General features: G+C 42.9%; 1 protein-coding gene across 8 annotated transcripts in view; it reads right to left on the bottom strand.

Annotated features, from left to right (window-relative positions):
• Positions 1-1,299: 1,299 nt before the first annotated feature.
• The window catches only part of tjap1 (tight junction associated protein 1 (peripheral)), a 39,501-nt gene continuing 24,439 nt past the window's right edge, over positions 1,300-16,361 (bottom strand). For 4 of the 8 annotated variants that reach the window (XM_042432456.1, XM_042432458.1, XM_042432460.1 and 1 more), the window contains 6 exons: positions 14,169-14,235; positions 10,484-10,513; positions 5,866-5,973; positions 5,076-5,159; positions 3,229-3,933; positions 1,300-2,828 (listed from right to left, as the gene is read on the bottom strand). In XM_042432456.1, the coding sequence (XP_042288390.1) occupies positions 2,151-2,828; positions 3,229-3,933; positions 5,076-5,159; positions 5,866-5,973; positions 10,484-10,513; positions 14,169-14,235 (1,672 nt within the window). In that variant the 3' untranslated portion in view covers positions 1,300-2,150. Of the gene's footprint in view, positions 2,829-3,228; positions 3,934-5,075; positions 5,160-5,865; positions 5,974-6,678; positions 7,557-8,092; positions 8,446-10,483; positions 10,514-14,168; positions 14,236-16,361 lie in introns of those variants that run through there. The other 4 variants (XM_042432461.1, XM_042432463.1, XM_042432462.1 and 1 more) reach the window with 4 other exon arrangements.

The raw sequence follows: 16,361 nt of genomic DNA, 5'->3' as shown, positions 1-16,361 counted from the left end.
ATTCAAACAAAACTGACGGAAAATTAGAATAAAAGTAAAAATGTTCGCTTGTTTCAGATGTGATTTAATAAACTTAATAGACACAAATTTATGTTTCTGTTCATTAATCTGATTTAATTCATCTTTCGAGGCGCTGATGCTAACTGACAGAAAACACCAGAGGAAGAACTTTTATTTTGGCGGTTGCAGCTGTTCACCATCGACCGAATTTCACAACAATCCATCAAATAGTCGTTGACATATTTCAATAAAGAGCTAATAAGTCGTCGACCTCGTGGTGGCGTCGGAGGAAACGTCACAGCGGTGGCGTCCTGACAGACCGACGCGCCGCTAACACAGTGACAGATGGACGTATTTGTTAGTATATTTGTTTAGTTTAAACTTTATATGACACCTTACAGGGTCGTGCAGTTCTAAACTGTTTGATAAAAATAATATCTGAGATGTTATTGATCTACACTAAAACTATTTTAACTTAAAGATCTGGTATTTTGGCCCCTTTTGACTCATTTTTATAAATAATACAGCCCAGATTCCCCTCTGTATACTGGTTATACTGGTTATACTGGTCAGAGCTGCGTGTTTCTCCAGTTTCAGTCTGGATTTGATTCAGAAACATTTAACTTCTTTTGTTTATATCAGAACTGAATTGTATATTTCTTAAAGCAAACATAAGTTTTTACACCTAATTTGATCCCCAGCTCTGTTTCTGGCACTAACAGGCTTCCGTACAACCATGACAACATGAAACCAAACTGATCAGAATAACAACAAGTCAACAACAAATCAATCAATCAAACCAAACAGAAAAATAATCTCTTAATAATGGATTTATGCTCCAGATTTCAAAACAAAGAAACACAAAAAAAAAAGGTGAAAACGACAACAAACGACAGAAAGCTTGATGGTTACATTCCTGGAGAAGCCCCGCCCCCCGGCCCCGCCCCCCTGCGGGTACAGTCAGTGTGTGTGTCGGTGGAGGAGGCGGGGTCAAAGGGAGCGACCTGCAGCCTGATCAATGGATCGATTACTGTGATTGGTTATAAAGACCGCAGCGTCTCCGTGACTCCCCAACGAACCAATCAGGTGACTAAATAATATCAATGATTAGTACAGACGGGAAAATAAGTCTTGACCTTTGACCTTCAGCAGGCCCGGCGTCGTACTCGCAACCTTCCAGACAGAGAGAGAGAGAGAGAGAGAGAGAGAGAGAGAGAGATAGGCACTGACAGTGTGTGTGTGTGTGAGTGTGTGTGTGTGTGTGTGTGTGTGTGTGTGTGTGTGTGTGTGTGTGTGTGTGTGTGTGAGTGAGTGTGTGAGTGAGTGTGTGTGTGTGTGTGTGTGTGTGTGTGTGTGTGTGTGTCCAGATGTGTCTCATCGTTCTCTTTAAAACATAAACTCCTGGTCGGGAAACAAGGCAAAGACGTCCGAAAAGTTTTCAGCTCTTTATAAGTTTCAGTTTGTTTTTTTTTGTTTTTTTTACTCTGACAAACGAGCACAAACACACACACACACACACACACACACACACACACACACAGAATAGACCAATATAGGTTTTCTAATATTGATTCTAACACTGATTATTCAGAATTTAATTTCCATTGTGGTGAACTTTAATCATCTGTCCACATACTTTTGGCCATGTAGTGTATATTTGTTATTAGTGTTTATACACTGATCAGTATATATGGACAAAAGTATGTGGACACTTGATCAAAGACATTTATCAGATTTATATTCTTCAAGAGAAAAATCAAACTTTACTTTTCATTAGTTTTAAACTATAATCAATAATCAATAAAAATAAAACTAATTGACAAATTTGTCTTTTTCAAAGACTCGTTCAATTTGAAAAATACTGTTAGAATGAATCTGATTACAGAAAAATAAAGATTTTATTTACTCATTATTTGATTTGTTGGAGCCGATCAGTTCAGACTGATCAGAGTTTAAATTATTGATACTGAAGTCGATGATCAGAACTGATCGGTCTGACGTGCACACGCACACACACACACGCACGCACACGCAGCGAGCTCGGCAGCATACGGTAGAGTATGGCTATATCCTGGATGGGCGTGACCTCTGACCTCAGCGACAGCAGGTCAGTTGTCATGGAGACAGACAGCAGCACAGTGTGGGCGGGGTCAGTCCAGCAGCGTGCCTTGCTCCTGGGCTCGGGTCAGGCTGTCTTTGCGGTGCAGGTGGTGCACGCCCATCCTCTTCGGGCTCTTCTGGGGCCGCGGCGGCGCCACGGCGACGGCGGCGGCGGCGGCGAGGGCGGGGTCGAAGTCCAGGAGGCGGGGTGAGATGACGGGCAGGTCGTGGGGGAGGACGTCTCTCTCCTCCTCCTCGTCTTCCTCTTCGTTTTCCTCTGCCAGCTCCTTCCTGCGGGCGATGGCGGGGCTGGTCGCCATGGTGACCGCCGTGTCCCCGCTGCCGCCGTCATCGTCCAGGTTCATCAGCAGCCCCTCGCCCTCCTCCACGGATCCGCCGTCGCCTCCGTAGCGCCCCCTCCTGCCGGGCCGCGGCTCGGTGTCGGTGTCGGTGTCGAGGCTGGAGCCGCGGCTCGGCGTCCAGCTGCGTGCGGACGAACCCTCCTCGCCGTCAGAGTACGCCGCTCTGTGGCGGTCGGAGGAGGAGGAGGCCCCGCCCCCCGCCGCCTGCCGCCTCCTCTGCAGCTCCTGAGCCGTCTGACTGCTGAAGGACGTGCGGTGCACCACGGAGCTGTCGCAGGACGGCGCCATCTTCTCCACAAACATCCGCTGCCAGTTGGCCAGCAGGTCCTCCTCCGAGCTGCCGGAGCTCGCCAGGACGCTGGGAGCCTGGGGGGGGGGGGAGTGTTACTATGACAACAACAAACACAAACACTGATCTGCTGCTGATGTGTAAACAGGAAGTGATTCTGGAGCTTGTTTTATATTTTAACGTTTGTGTGTTTGTTTGTGTGTGTTTGTTTGTGTTTATGTGTTTGTTTGTGTTTATGTGTTTGTTTATGTGTTTGTTTGTGTTTATGTGTTTGTTTATGTGTTTGTTTGTGTTTATGTGTTTGTTTGTGTTTATGTGTTTGTTTATGTGTTTGTTTGTGTTTATGTGTTTGTTTATGTGTTTGTTTGTGTTTATGTGTTTGTGTGTGTTTATGTGTTTGTTTGTGTTTATGTTTGTTTATGTGTTTGTTTGTGTTTATGTGTTTGTTTATGTGTATTTGTTTGGCCTCCGTGTTACCTGCGGCGGGCTGCTGAAGGGGCTCGACTGGCTGGACAGCGGCTCGCTGGCAGCGTCCCGCTGTGAGGGCGGCGTGCGCTGGTTGACTCCGCCTCCACCACCGCCGGAGGAGGAGGAGGGGGCGGGGCTTCCGGGCGGCTGGCGCTCGTCGTCGTTCTGCACGAGGCTGAGTGAGATGGCCTGCCGCGTGGCGTAGGTGCAGTTGGGCAGCGGGCTGTTCTTGGGGATCTTCACCTTGTCGTCCGACGAGAACTCGATGACCTTGCGGCCGGGGTAGAGCGGATGGGGCGGCGGCGGCGGCGGGTACGGGTTCAGCTTCTCAAAGGACGGAGCCCCGCCCCCCTCTTCGCCACCCGACTGGCCGTCCAGACTGCTCTGACTGCGGCAGGAACCGTTCTGCTGCGCCGCCTCCTGACCGCCGCCGTTCTCCCGGCCCCGGCCCTCCGCGGCCGCCGCCGCAGAACCCGTCATGTCCACGTGCACGAAGACATCCTCGGCGACGGGCCGGCCGCAGCTGCTGGACTGGGCGGAGTTTAAGAGCAGCGGCTCGGGTTTCTCCAGCACGCGAGCGATGACGGAGGTGGGAACCACGTCTGCCGGCGTCAAACTGAGCGTGTCCGGGTCCTGAGAGCCGGGGGCGGGGCCTCGCTCCGGCAGGCTGCTCTTCATGTGCTTATTCAGCATGTCCTGCAGCTCATAGGGCAACTGCAAGAGACACACACACGCACACACGCACACGCACACGCACACGCACACGCACACGCACACACACGCACACACGCCTCCATTAAAGGACTATTCCGGTGATTCTGAGGTTCTGCTTCCTGCCGTCTGACGTTCAGCAAACAAACATCTGAATCTTTTGCTTCAGTTTGTGCAGATAAAAGTTGTGATGAACCTCAGACACACTCAGACACGTTCACTGAAGAAAGCTGTGTGATACAGCTGAAAACTACAACAAAAACTAGTAAGTAGCAGTTTAAATGAACAAACTGATGAGTGAGAGAATCAATACGATCAATGTCTCCATCAGACGATCAGCTCTAGAGATCTACTGTACATGAACATATTAAATATTGAAAGGAAGGAACATATTTCTCATAATTATTGACATTTAATATCTTTGTTTAGCAACGATGAACAGATTCATATTAATACAAATCACATTTCTCTGATTTTCTGCGTCTGTATCTGCCGGTCGGTCAGGATCAATCACGAGGATCTGAAGGTTTGTGAAGGTCACATCTGTTCAGAACCTTTATTTTAATGATATTTGATAGTTTTACTGTTCACACCTGCACTGAACTGTGGGATAAACTGAGCTCTGAATACTGTTCTGAAGCAGCGGCGTGATGTGACTCTGCTGTTGCCGTGGTTACGTCCTGCCTCTCTCTCAGCATCGTCTCAGGGTCGTCCTGCTTTGAATTCATCCTCGCCGTCTCGCAGCTTCTTCGTGGGAAATGAAAAGTGAACGTCTGGTGATTCTGAGATTCAGACGCTGACGTCGTTTCTGCTGATTTTCACTGTCTGAAGTGTCGAAGGACAAACGAGATTCATGTCGGTTTCTCAGATGAAACCTTTTATTCTGCTTCGTTGTGAGGGATCAATCAGTCATGGTTTGTGTCTCATTTCCTGCCGTTAACTCTGCTGCTTAAAATGAGCAAAAAAACTTTCAGTCATACTGATTTTGGACGTCTGACTCACGTTATTCTTTCATATTTGTCAGATTAATGAGCAACAATCCTCCTGATCTTCTGCACATCATCAGTTATTATCTGTGTGAGTGGTTACAGGTGAGTAACGGGTGTATCACACACACACACACACACACACACACAGTTACTTACATCAGCAAACTTGTGGTTCCTGAAATGCGACTTGTTGCACTTCAGCAGCTGGACGGCGAGGTTACAGTCCTGCCTGTAGCGCTCCTGACAGACACAGAGACACTGAAGGTGAACACAAACCACCTGAAGGCGGGTTTACTCTGCATTCATACCGGCTCCTGATTGGTCAGAACAGTAACAAAGATCAGCTGCTTCCGTCTGCGTTTCAACGTCATTCAGTCATTTCTGTTTGCAAATTTCCTCTCGAGGGACGAATAAAGTGTTTAGAATTAAACTGACTATTAGATTTTTGTGCATAAAGACACAAAAACAAACAGACAAACGAGCTCAGTCGCCACAGAGCAGCTGTTTGTTTGTTTTTGAAACTGATCAGTGATCAATCAGACGTCCGAGCAGCAGCAGCAGCAGCAGCTCGTTAATCAGCCCGACGTTAACGAGCTGCTGTTGGTCAACACACAGGAAGCAGAAACGTGGAAAGCAGGAGGCGGCCGCCGCCATCTGCTGCAGGATGGATGGGGAGGCAGTTACCATGGTTACCACACAGACTGGAAATGAGCTCCAACTTCCAGTTAATAAATATTTACACCTGCTGCTGCAGGAAGTTCTGTTTATCATCAATAGATGTTTGATTTATTTATCTTTATTTTATTAACAACTGTGTGGTCAGGAGCCCCTCTGCATCACATCTGTCTGTTGTTTCTGTGTATATTCATTTGTATCTTTTGCATATGTACAAACAAACAAACAAACAAGCAAAAAAAAAATCAGTTTCAAAGCAGTTTGTTCTCACATTGAGCTCCTCCAGACGGTCGATGGTGTTCTTGGCATCCAGCAGTTTGTTGGTGAGCTCCACGATCTCCTGATCCATTGTCTTTTTGTCCCTCTCCACCTTCCGTAGCTGTGGGAGGAGCAGGGACATCATGTTAGTGCGTCAACTGTCAATCACAGCTGAGACCGCCAATCAGGAGCCTGCAGTGACAGGAGGCGGGCCTTCAGGGCTTAAAATACATTCAGATCATGTGGGAAGAAACGTCAAAATACATGTTAGGAAAAGCTATTCAAACTGCTTAAAACTCATCTGGACGCCATTTTTGTAGTTTTCTGTATAGTTGTATTCCTCCTAATCATGTTTTATATTAAAAGTCCAGCAGCAGAGTTAACGTCTTTAATCCTTTAAAGCTTTATTTAAAAACAAAACTTGAGATGTCACACCTCATATCTGAAAGCTAAGCTGTTAGCATTTGCTAATATCTACATTTTTCCCAGATAATTTGAATGCTGCATTAGCTCGCAGCACTTCACAGATGCATTATGGGATGCAGTGGTGTGGCTGCTGCTGCCAGAGGATCAATAAGATCTTGATCGAAGCGTCAAAGCCGAAAGCTGAAATATTTCCATCAAGGAAGAAACAGCCAGCTAGCAGCTAACACTAGCTAAGACAGCTAGCAACAAGTACATGTTTCCGTTAGCGTGGATTTTCTGTCGTAGCTGATTGATCCTCAGTGATTGATCGCTCCTCGCTGGTGAGGTCAGACTCAAACCATATACAAAGTAAGCTAACCATCCAGTCATACATGATGCTAGCTCACCGCTAATCAATCACCTGGTCTGTTTCACCCGCTAGTGATTTACTAAAATCAGGTCGCACCATTAAAACTTCAGTAAAACAGGAAGTCACAGCATCACGAGCTGTAACAGAACTGCCAAATACGTCAGTTTTAGGAGCCGAAAGATAAAATAAAGAGAGCAGCCGGACGTTCGTGAATGTAGGTGAGACTTTGTTTTCTGTATACCAGCAGACACGTGTTTCACAATTAGACGTTTTGCAGTTTACAGTGAGATTATGCTAAGCTAACAGACGTTATTCAGTCATTTAGTCGAACATTATTGGTTTAGTAATTTGAGGTATAATGTAGGGCTGCAACTAACGATTATTTTCATTATCGAGTAATTGTTTTGTCCAAAACATGTCAGGAAATAGTGAAAAATGTTAATTTCTTAGAGTTCATTCACGTCTTCAAATGTCGTTTTATTTGACCCCCCCAAAAAGTCAGAATTAATTCATAAACATAATTGAGCCTTTTGGCTTAAAACATAACGATAATTTGATTATCAAAACAGTTCCTGATTAATATTCTGTCGATCAATTAATCAACTAATTGTTGAAACTCTACATTTTATTTCCATATTTAAACACAATAAATATTCAGATGTGTGTCCGTACTGCAGCTCTGAACTTCATTTCATTTGTATCTCTGGGAAAATTTTACGAAACTGATGTTTGTGTTTGTTGTCTGACATGTAAACATCAGGTCAGATATGTCGACTGTATTCCATACGACCTCTAAACAGCTCAGATATTAGCATGCTAACGGTAGCTTCAGCTAGCTTAGCAACAGTTCCAGCTGCAGCTAGTGGCTGTAAATATTTAGTAACAACCACGCAGCAACCTCCGGGGCTGTAAAATGAAGCCAAAACTGCAGTTTCTTGAACGACCACTTGAGGCTCCAAAAGCGTGTCAATCCCCATAGACCTCCATGTTAAAATGTCCAACTTTACAGCAGAAATAAACATGTTTACAGCCTGGTACAAACAACGGTTTTGGTCTCTGTAGCTAATTTCCTCTCTCATGACAACTGTACGGGGTGTGAATTTTTTATAACTCACCCGTTTAAATTTTATTAAGCCGTAAAGTTCTGCATAATGAAGGACATGGCTGCTTTGAGTGACAGGTCCGCCAACTGCTAGGTGGCTTGTTTCAGCCGTTCGGCCCGCCTCTTTGCCCATTTTTGATTGGCTGGGAGTTGCAGCGTCACGCGCTGCCAAGATGGCGACGGCCGGAGCGGCTCGCTTTGAGCTTCAAAACCGCTCTTCAGAAACCAACGAGTGACGTCACGGTAACTACGTCCATATTTTTACACAGTCTATGTAACAACTCATCTCTGCCTAACAACGAGTCGTACTTTAGTGAATCTGCACTTTAGTAAACACTGACGTTATCGCAGCCATTTTCTCACCTGTTCCATTTCCTGTTTCGTCTCTGAACGTCTGGTTGTAATTGGTGCTTTGGTAAATACGAGTAAACAGCTGCGGTCCTGATTGGTTCATACAGCCTGCTGTACAACATGTCCACATATTTGACACAACTCTTCAGTTTAAACCGCTTTATATTAGCACTTATAAACTGACGTAATAGCGAGGCTGCAGCGCCTCATCATAACATAACCTACGTCTTTATATAGTCAGAGTCTGACCCACATCACACCGCAGCAGCAAAAACTATTCAGAGGAAAGAAATGAAATGTTTCATTTTTCTTTAAAAGGTTTGTGTGGTTTTCATTGAATGAATGAATCTGGATTCAGAGCTGAGGATCAATCAGCTTCACGTCGGCTGCGTTTTCTTTTCGTCTCCATAGTTTCATCTACAAGCTAAAAAAAAAAAAACAAGAAAGAAAAAAAGAAAACAGGTCATCATTAGCCTGGATGAGACAGAGCAGAGTTTCAACACCAAGTCAAAATCTTTGTATGTTAAAAAGAATAAAGTGACAGATCCTAAGCACCGCCCTCTTTCCTTCAGTGCACCAATCACAGCTGAGCACTAACTCTGTTTAATTAGCCCTGAGTTTCGCCTCTCAGGCACCAGACACACTGCCGGACTCAACTACTGTGCTTAAGTATAATATTGAAGTACTTGTACTTTACTTGAGTATTTCCATGTGATGCTACGTTATACTTCCACTCCACTACATTAAAAAGGGAAATATTATACTTTCTACTCCACTGCGTTTGCTGGTGATACAACAGTAGTGAGTCTCGTCAGCAATAATGACGCATGTGCATACAGGATGGAGGAGGAGCAGCGACCGGCCTGGTGCGGATCCCACAGTCTCTCCATCATCACCTTCTAGAGAGACGCCACTGCAGGCGTTCTAACCTACGGCCTCACTTCCTGGTTCAGTGACTGTAAAGCGTCTGAACATCATCATCATCTGAACAGGATAGTGAGGACAGCTAGTGCCCCCTCACCTCCCCCCCCCCCCCTCCTGCTGGAGATTTAATAATCAACGCTGTGTTCGCAGAGCTTCCAGCCTCATCAAGGATCCCACCACCCTCCTCACAGTCTGTTCTCCCTCCTGCTGTCTGGGACGACGTTCAGGAGCATCTGTGCTGAATCCAGCAGAATGTTAAACAGCTTTTACCCGCAAGCAGTCAGGGTCATCAACAGACTGCCCCCCCACCTCCCCTCCCCGCCTCAGTGCTGGTTACTCGTGGACATGCACCAGTTGTCAACATCGAACTGAAACATGCACTTTCTCACTAAATGCACTTTAATGCACTGTGCTGCTGACTGTTTATTCTTTTTTGTTTTTATCATTTTTTAAGGGAATTGTTCGATATATATCACTGCTGAGGGCTGTACATAAGAAAACATCCCATAATAAACTAAATCTTGAATCTTATTTGACAGCTTTAGTTACTTTTCAGATGAAGATTTGACACAATGGATAATATAACAAGCTTTTAAAACACAACACATTGTTAAAGATGAAACCAGTGGTTTCCAACCTTTTTGTCTTTTGACGTCTTACAAAAAGCAGTGTGTAGTCGGGGTCACATTTCACATGTCTATGAGTTGTTAACAGCTCCACCAAATAGTGATTTTTCCCTCTAAACTTCTCACATGCTTTCATTTCAATAAATGTTCAAATGATCCAATATTTCAGCAAAAATCAAAGATTAGAGAAAAAGTCCAAAAACTGAAAACAGATTTGTGTATCAGAACTTTGTTTTTTCTTCTTTCCTCTCCCATTAATCATCTCACCACCCCTCAGATTTATCTGCTGACCCTTTGGAGGGGCCCGACCCCTAGGTTGGGAACCACTGGACTAAACTAGCTAACTGTATATAAAGTAGTGTAAACTAGCTCCACCTCCAGCAGCTACAACAGTAACATGCTGCTCTAACACTGATGCTTCACTATTAATAATCTAATGATGTCATATATAATAATATATCAGTCAGAGGGACCAAACCACTACTTTTACTGCAATACTTTAACTACATCAAGCTCATAATACTTATGTACTTTTACTGCAATACTTTAACTACATCAAGCTCATAATACTTATGTACTTTTACTGCAGTAAAGTATCTGAATACTTCTTCCACCTCTGGAAACTGCAGATCTAAAGTTTTCTGACGTAGCAACAGTAACTAGGGGGCGGTGCTTCGGATCGATCAGCTGTGGTTTATTCAGTTTGAGAGTAAACACGAAGTCACGACTTGGTGCTCAAACGCCGTCAGACTCTAAACAGACACCAGAGAGGAAGAAGAAGACTGAGGAGGAGGATGGAGAGATGTTGGATGAGGAGGAGGAGGAGGAGGAAGAACATGAATGTAAACGCAACTGCATGAACCCATGTCTGACTGACGGCAGCCTGATGAAGATGAAGGTGATGATGAGGATGGTGAAGTGGAATCAATCCGTCACAGAGCAGCGTGAGAAAAGAGGAGAAGAAGAAGAAAAAAAAGAGAAGAAGAAGATCAGACAATCACAGCAGACAAAACAGACAAACAGGAAGTGACGTTTAATGTTTGAGAGAATTTAATCATTTTATTTAATCATCTGAAAGTTTCATCAAATCTACTTAAATCACTTTTATCGATTCCAGCATCACAACTAACGATCGTTTTCACCATCGATTGATCGTCCAATCAAATGTCTCGTTGTGTTCAGTAAAAAAACAAAAAATATTCAGTTTACTTTCATGGAAGAAAACAACTAATTCTCTGGTTTAAGAACCTGAAACCATCAATTATTGACATTTTCAATTTAAATCAATGAACTGAACGATTAAAAGTCAAAGTTAAGTTTTAATTGTTAAAAATAAATGAAATTATTTCAGAATCAATGACGACATAAATGTACTTGTTAAAACTTTAACACACAATATGTAATTTCAGCCGCTAGGCGTCTCAACCAAAACAATAACAACAGACGGAGTGTGATGACGGTGTGAAGCAGCAAGGGATCATGGGAGTTGTTGTCTTCGTTGTTAAATAACCAGCTTCACCGGGATAGGATTACTCCAGTGTTCATCATTCAGGATGTTTTTACAAACGGACCCGGAGATTACAGGTAAAAACACTGAATAAAGCTGTTTCACCTAAAAAAATCAGTGTTTCTCCGACGATGTACGGCGACCACCGGACTTCCGGTACGGGCTGTTAGCCGAGCTGCTGCTAACACTTGTTCGGTTTATTTCTCTTATAACTTTAGATCCAGACGTTCGGTCGGTTTCTACCGGGAGCCGAATTATCCGCAGAGGTCTCCTCCTCTCCAAAAACAAACGTACACGCAGATTAAAATCGTTAAAAATACTAATTAAAGCTGATTTACCTTAAAAAATCAGTGTTTCTTCGACGATATTTGGTGACCAGCGGACTTTCTGGAGGGGCTGTTAGCCGAGCTGCTGCTAACGTTTGTCCAGTTTATTTCTCTGATAACTTAAGATCCAGACGTCCAATGACTAAAATCCTTCTTCCGGCTAAAAGATATAGTTAAAAACCACCTAAATTTATCATGAAAATGTGTCTTAAAACTGAATAAAAGTCCATTTATAACAGTTTGTGTGGAACAACCACAACGCCGATGTATTATCTTGTATGTGTGTAAGTTACTCTTTGGTAGACGCCATTGTAGCGGACAAACACAGCGCCGCCGTATGCATCTGGTGCGTGTTTACTCTTTGGTAGAGGAGGTATGACGCCATCGACAGGCGACCAAATGAAACGGTCCGTTACTTTGATTAAATTACAGATTTCTCTGAGTTTGAAAATACACAACTCAACAACATATATAACACAGGTCTAGTTGTTTTTAGACATTTTCATGTGGAATAATTATTATAACTTTAACTTGTCTATTTTAGTTCAAATGACTCAAACGTCTCCGTAAACCACGTTAGTCTAAATGTCTTCTGGGCCAATGTTTAAGATAAATAAATACATATAATAATATGAGGGGCATTAAGTCAGAATTTCAAGAGAAGTTTCATATATTTATTTATATTTCAATAAAACATCATGATGTGATCAGAGAAAAGTCAAAATAGTTTAATAATAAAATTTTACAAGTTCTAACATTTAACATTGAACAGAAAGTGATTTTTTTTTTTATTAAAAGATGTGTTAATGCCACAACTTTGTCTTAAAATCACAGTTTTATTGTTATAACATTGTCTATTATTACTAATACTGCTATTATACTATAATAATATATAATATCTACTATAATATTCTGACTTTCTGGTATGAAATTATAACTATCTTTATAATAAACATGTAAAGTTACAGTTTTACCTTCTTATTTAACTTTTTCTAACAGAACTACGACTAAAATTGTATAAAATTGTGACTATCCTGTAATATTATATCGTAAAATTACAACTGTATCTAATAAATCTGAGAATATTATAATGTCTGTCGTGAAATTATCACTTTGTTTGTATTAAACTGTTGTGATCGGGACGTTGGATTTATGACAAAGTTGGATTTTTATCTGATTTTCCTTCATTTTTCAGACAATGTTTGAATATTTTATCCATAAACTGTCTCTCAGCTGTTTTTATTCTCTATATGACCATATTGTAGAACATGTACTGTGATTATATATCATCTATTTGATCAATATCACCACCTGATGACGTTTCTATTAAATGTTCAGTGTGACGTCATTAAGTTGAACCAGTCAAAGTTTTATTACGTATTTATTAAGTAAAAACTGTTGTGAAGAGAAGAAGAAGAGGAAGTGAAGGAAAGTTTGAAGAGTAACCATGGTAACAAGGTCACGATTGATCATTTCCTACATTTTAATCCTGTAAAAACCTTCTTTTTCTTTATTGCATCATCCCCCCCTCTCTCGCTGTGAACTAACTGACCTCTGACATCCTGCACTGTCGCCCGTGGCAACCATCCTGCCAACGAGTCCGTGAACGGCACTTTTCCACAGTTAATCAATACACAGCCTCAGAGTGCGTTTTCATTTAGGCATCGATTAGTTATTGGCTGAGTGTAATCAATGACAACACACACACACACACACACACACACACACACACACACACACACACACACACACACACACACACACACACACACACACACACACACACAGAGGAGGCGGTTTTGGGCCAATCAGAAGCTTTGTTACAGATCTGACAGCTCAACAATGAAAGTAATCAATACAGCTAAATAATCTGTCCCTCCTCTTCCTTTCGTTAATCAATCTCCGTGATGTTACGTTGTTGGAAACTTTGTTTTGACAAATCAGGTTTTTTTTTTCCGTTCTGACGTCTCTAAATACTACAATACCCATGATCCTCTGCTGCTGCTGTTGCTGTGGAGAAGAAGCCAGTCAGAGGTCGCCATGGTTACTCATTTCATCCACAGTTAAATGCAGATTATAAAACCAGTTTTCTCAACATTTAATTTTCAGCTTCAGCAACAGAATTTGCAGCTCTGTGATTGGCTGTTTGTTAGTGAAATGCACCTTGGGAGTCGTAGTTGACTTCTCTCCTTCATATTTATGTCCACAGGCTTGTACCAGATATTTTCTAACACAGCTGTTCATCTTTTGATCGGATGTTTCATGTTGATCAATAATGTCTTTGAGATCAATAAATGGAACCAGAGACGCCTGAAAAAGCTCCAGTGTTATAAAGACTTAGTGTAGATCATTTTCTGATATAACGACCCTGATTGTGTGTTTGTCTCATTACACGAGCGTTCAGCGACACAGAACGTAAAACAACCGGGAAACTTTTAGGACGATTTGTTGTGACTAAACAACAACTAAACTAACAAGCTTCATAAAAATATCATCTATAGTCAGTCCATCACAGAGGATGTTTCTCTGTTTCTCTGTAGCTCAAACCGACTGATTCTGAAACATTTACATGTTGTTTGGAGTCTTTTTACAGTAAACAGCTGAGATGTTAACGAACTGCAGTTCATCAGCTGCAGTTTCTCGTCTCTCAAACTGAGAAACAGAAAGCTGATGAGGTGGAAGAAGTGGAAAAAGTGTGAGGTTACCAGAGCGTGGAGCTTCTCCTCCAGATCCTGATTGGCTCTCTGAGACGCTGTGTAGCTGTTCTGAAGTCTGCAGGGAGAGAGAGAGAGAGAGAGAAATGTGTTACTGAGCATACTCGCTCGCCCTCACAGGACATCTGTACATTTGTTTTTCTTTTGTATCAATAGAGACGAGAGGTTTTCTGTTTAGAGTCGTCCTGTTTTCTCTCTATTATGATACAACCAATAAACACAGCTGAAAAAAGCTGAGTCATAGCAGCTTTATAGCTGAGTCATAGCAGCTTTATAGCCGAGTCATGACAGAGTTATAGCCGATCAACGTTATAGCAGCTCTAACTGAGTCATAACAGAGTTATTGCTGAGTCATAATGGAGTAATAGCAGATTTACAGCTGAGTCATAGCAGAGTCACAGATGCACCAGCTATGTCAGAGCCGAGTGTGACACCCGAGTGTCAGCCGAGTGGAGGGAGACGACGTCCTCTCAGTTAAATGAAGTTTCCACTGCAGAGTCTCATTAAGAAACATTAGAGTCAAACTAAAACATCTCAGCTGGTTGAACAATGAAACTGTGTCCCACAGCTGATCCCCCCCCCCCCCCCCCTCCTCGTTATCCCGTTAAATCCTCTGTCTCATTAAGCAGCGACTCTCTGACTTCCTCCCTCATTTACAGACTGATTATAACTGCAGAGCAAAATAAAGGTGATGAATCGTTTTACAGAAAATTAAGCTTCAGTGTTCTGCTCTGAGCGCTCACACACACACGCACACACACACACACACACACACACGCACACACGCACACACACACACACACGCACGCACGCGCACACACACACACACACACGCACGCACGCACACACACACACACACGCGCGCACACACACACACACACACACACACACCAGCAGAAGGACACAAATCCTGAACAAAGTGACACAACAGGCTTAAACCACAGCAGGTGGAAGAGACTGTACATACATGTCTGCTCCTGAGGGTTTAACTGTTCAGTGGAGTCAGACGCCTGATGATGCTGCACTTTTAAAAAAATGGTGAATTAAAACTTTATATTTAATCAATTCTGAAACAAACAGGCAGCCTAATGCGCTTTGCTTGAGGCCGGCAGGTAAAAAGATCACTGTGGTAATCAATAAATGATGAGCAGGGTCGGATCAACCTACGAGGGAGCTGTGAGTCCCTAATTTATCATCTAATTAAATGAGGATTATTTAGGAATCTGAGCCGTGTAAGAATAATGAAACTTAAATATTAATGAGTATTGAAACCAGAGAAAAAGACAAAGAAGCTTTTCAAGAAGTTTAAAGGGTTTGTATTCAGCTGTTTGTGGTTTTCTGTTGTTTATTTCCTGTTCTGATGTCGGATGTTAAACGTGGTCAAAGTTCAGAAACGTGAGGTGAACGTATGTAGAAACGCTGCCTGCAAGTCAAAAGTCAGGGCTTCAACCTGCTCTGAACGCTTCCACCTTTTTTCTGCCTTGCTGACGAGCTGACGTCGGCTCCTTGCAAATGCTCATAAACCTTATGTAGCCTTGGTTGCTAAGGTGGTTGTTAAGGTGTTTCCATGTGTTGTTCAGCTCCAACATGTACGGATGGATCTGAGAAGTTGACATTTGGAGTAAAGAAGGAGAAAAAGAAGTGAAATCCTGCTACTATAGTTTGTTTACGTAGCCTCCGGAGCCGGAGGGAGCTTCCTGAAGCTGACCAATCAGAACAGAGTGGGCTCATCAGGAGGCGGGGCCTTAAAGAGACAGGAGCTAAAACAGCCTGTTTCAGACAGAGGCTGAACTGAGGGGCTGCATAAAGGACCAGTAGAAGATAAATAAGCAGTTTTTATTCCAGTAGAGCCCCAGAATATAAATATAGAGGCTGGAGAATATGAGTCCTTTAAGATGCAATGTCTACAGTTCCATCATCAGGAATACAAACTGAGACTCTGATCTGGTTTTGGCTGTTTAAGACGTGTGTTGTTCACATCTGGAAAGTAAAGAAGCACAAAATAAAGTGTTTTCTGCATCTAAACTTGAACAGAAGACACATCTGGATCTGCAGGCTGATGCCAGGTTCAGACTACACAAGATTTTTGACTTCGATGGGTAAAATTAGGCGATTATAGAGTCATGAATTCTTGCCGTGACTTGGCCCGAGAGACACGTTGGTACCCGACCAATCACAGCTCGC

Source organism: Thunnus maccoyii, chromosome 14 (genome assembly GCF_910596095.1).
Source record: "Thunnus maccoyii chromosome 14, fThuMac1.1, whole genome shotgun sequence".
Classification (NCBI taxonomy): domain Eukaryota; kingdom Metazoa; phylum Chordata; class Actinopteri; order Scombriformes; family Scombridae; genus Thunnus; species Thunnus maccoyii.
The sequence above is the reverse complement of the archived record's forward strand: the minus strand, read 5'-3'. Positions and strand labels throughout refer to the sequence as shown.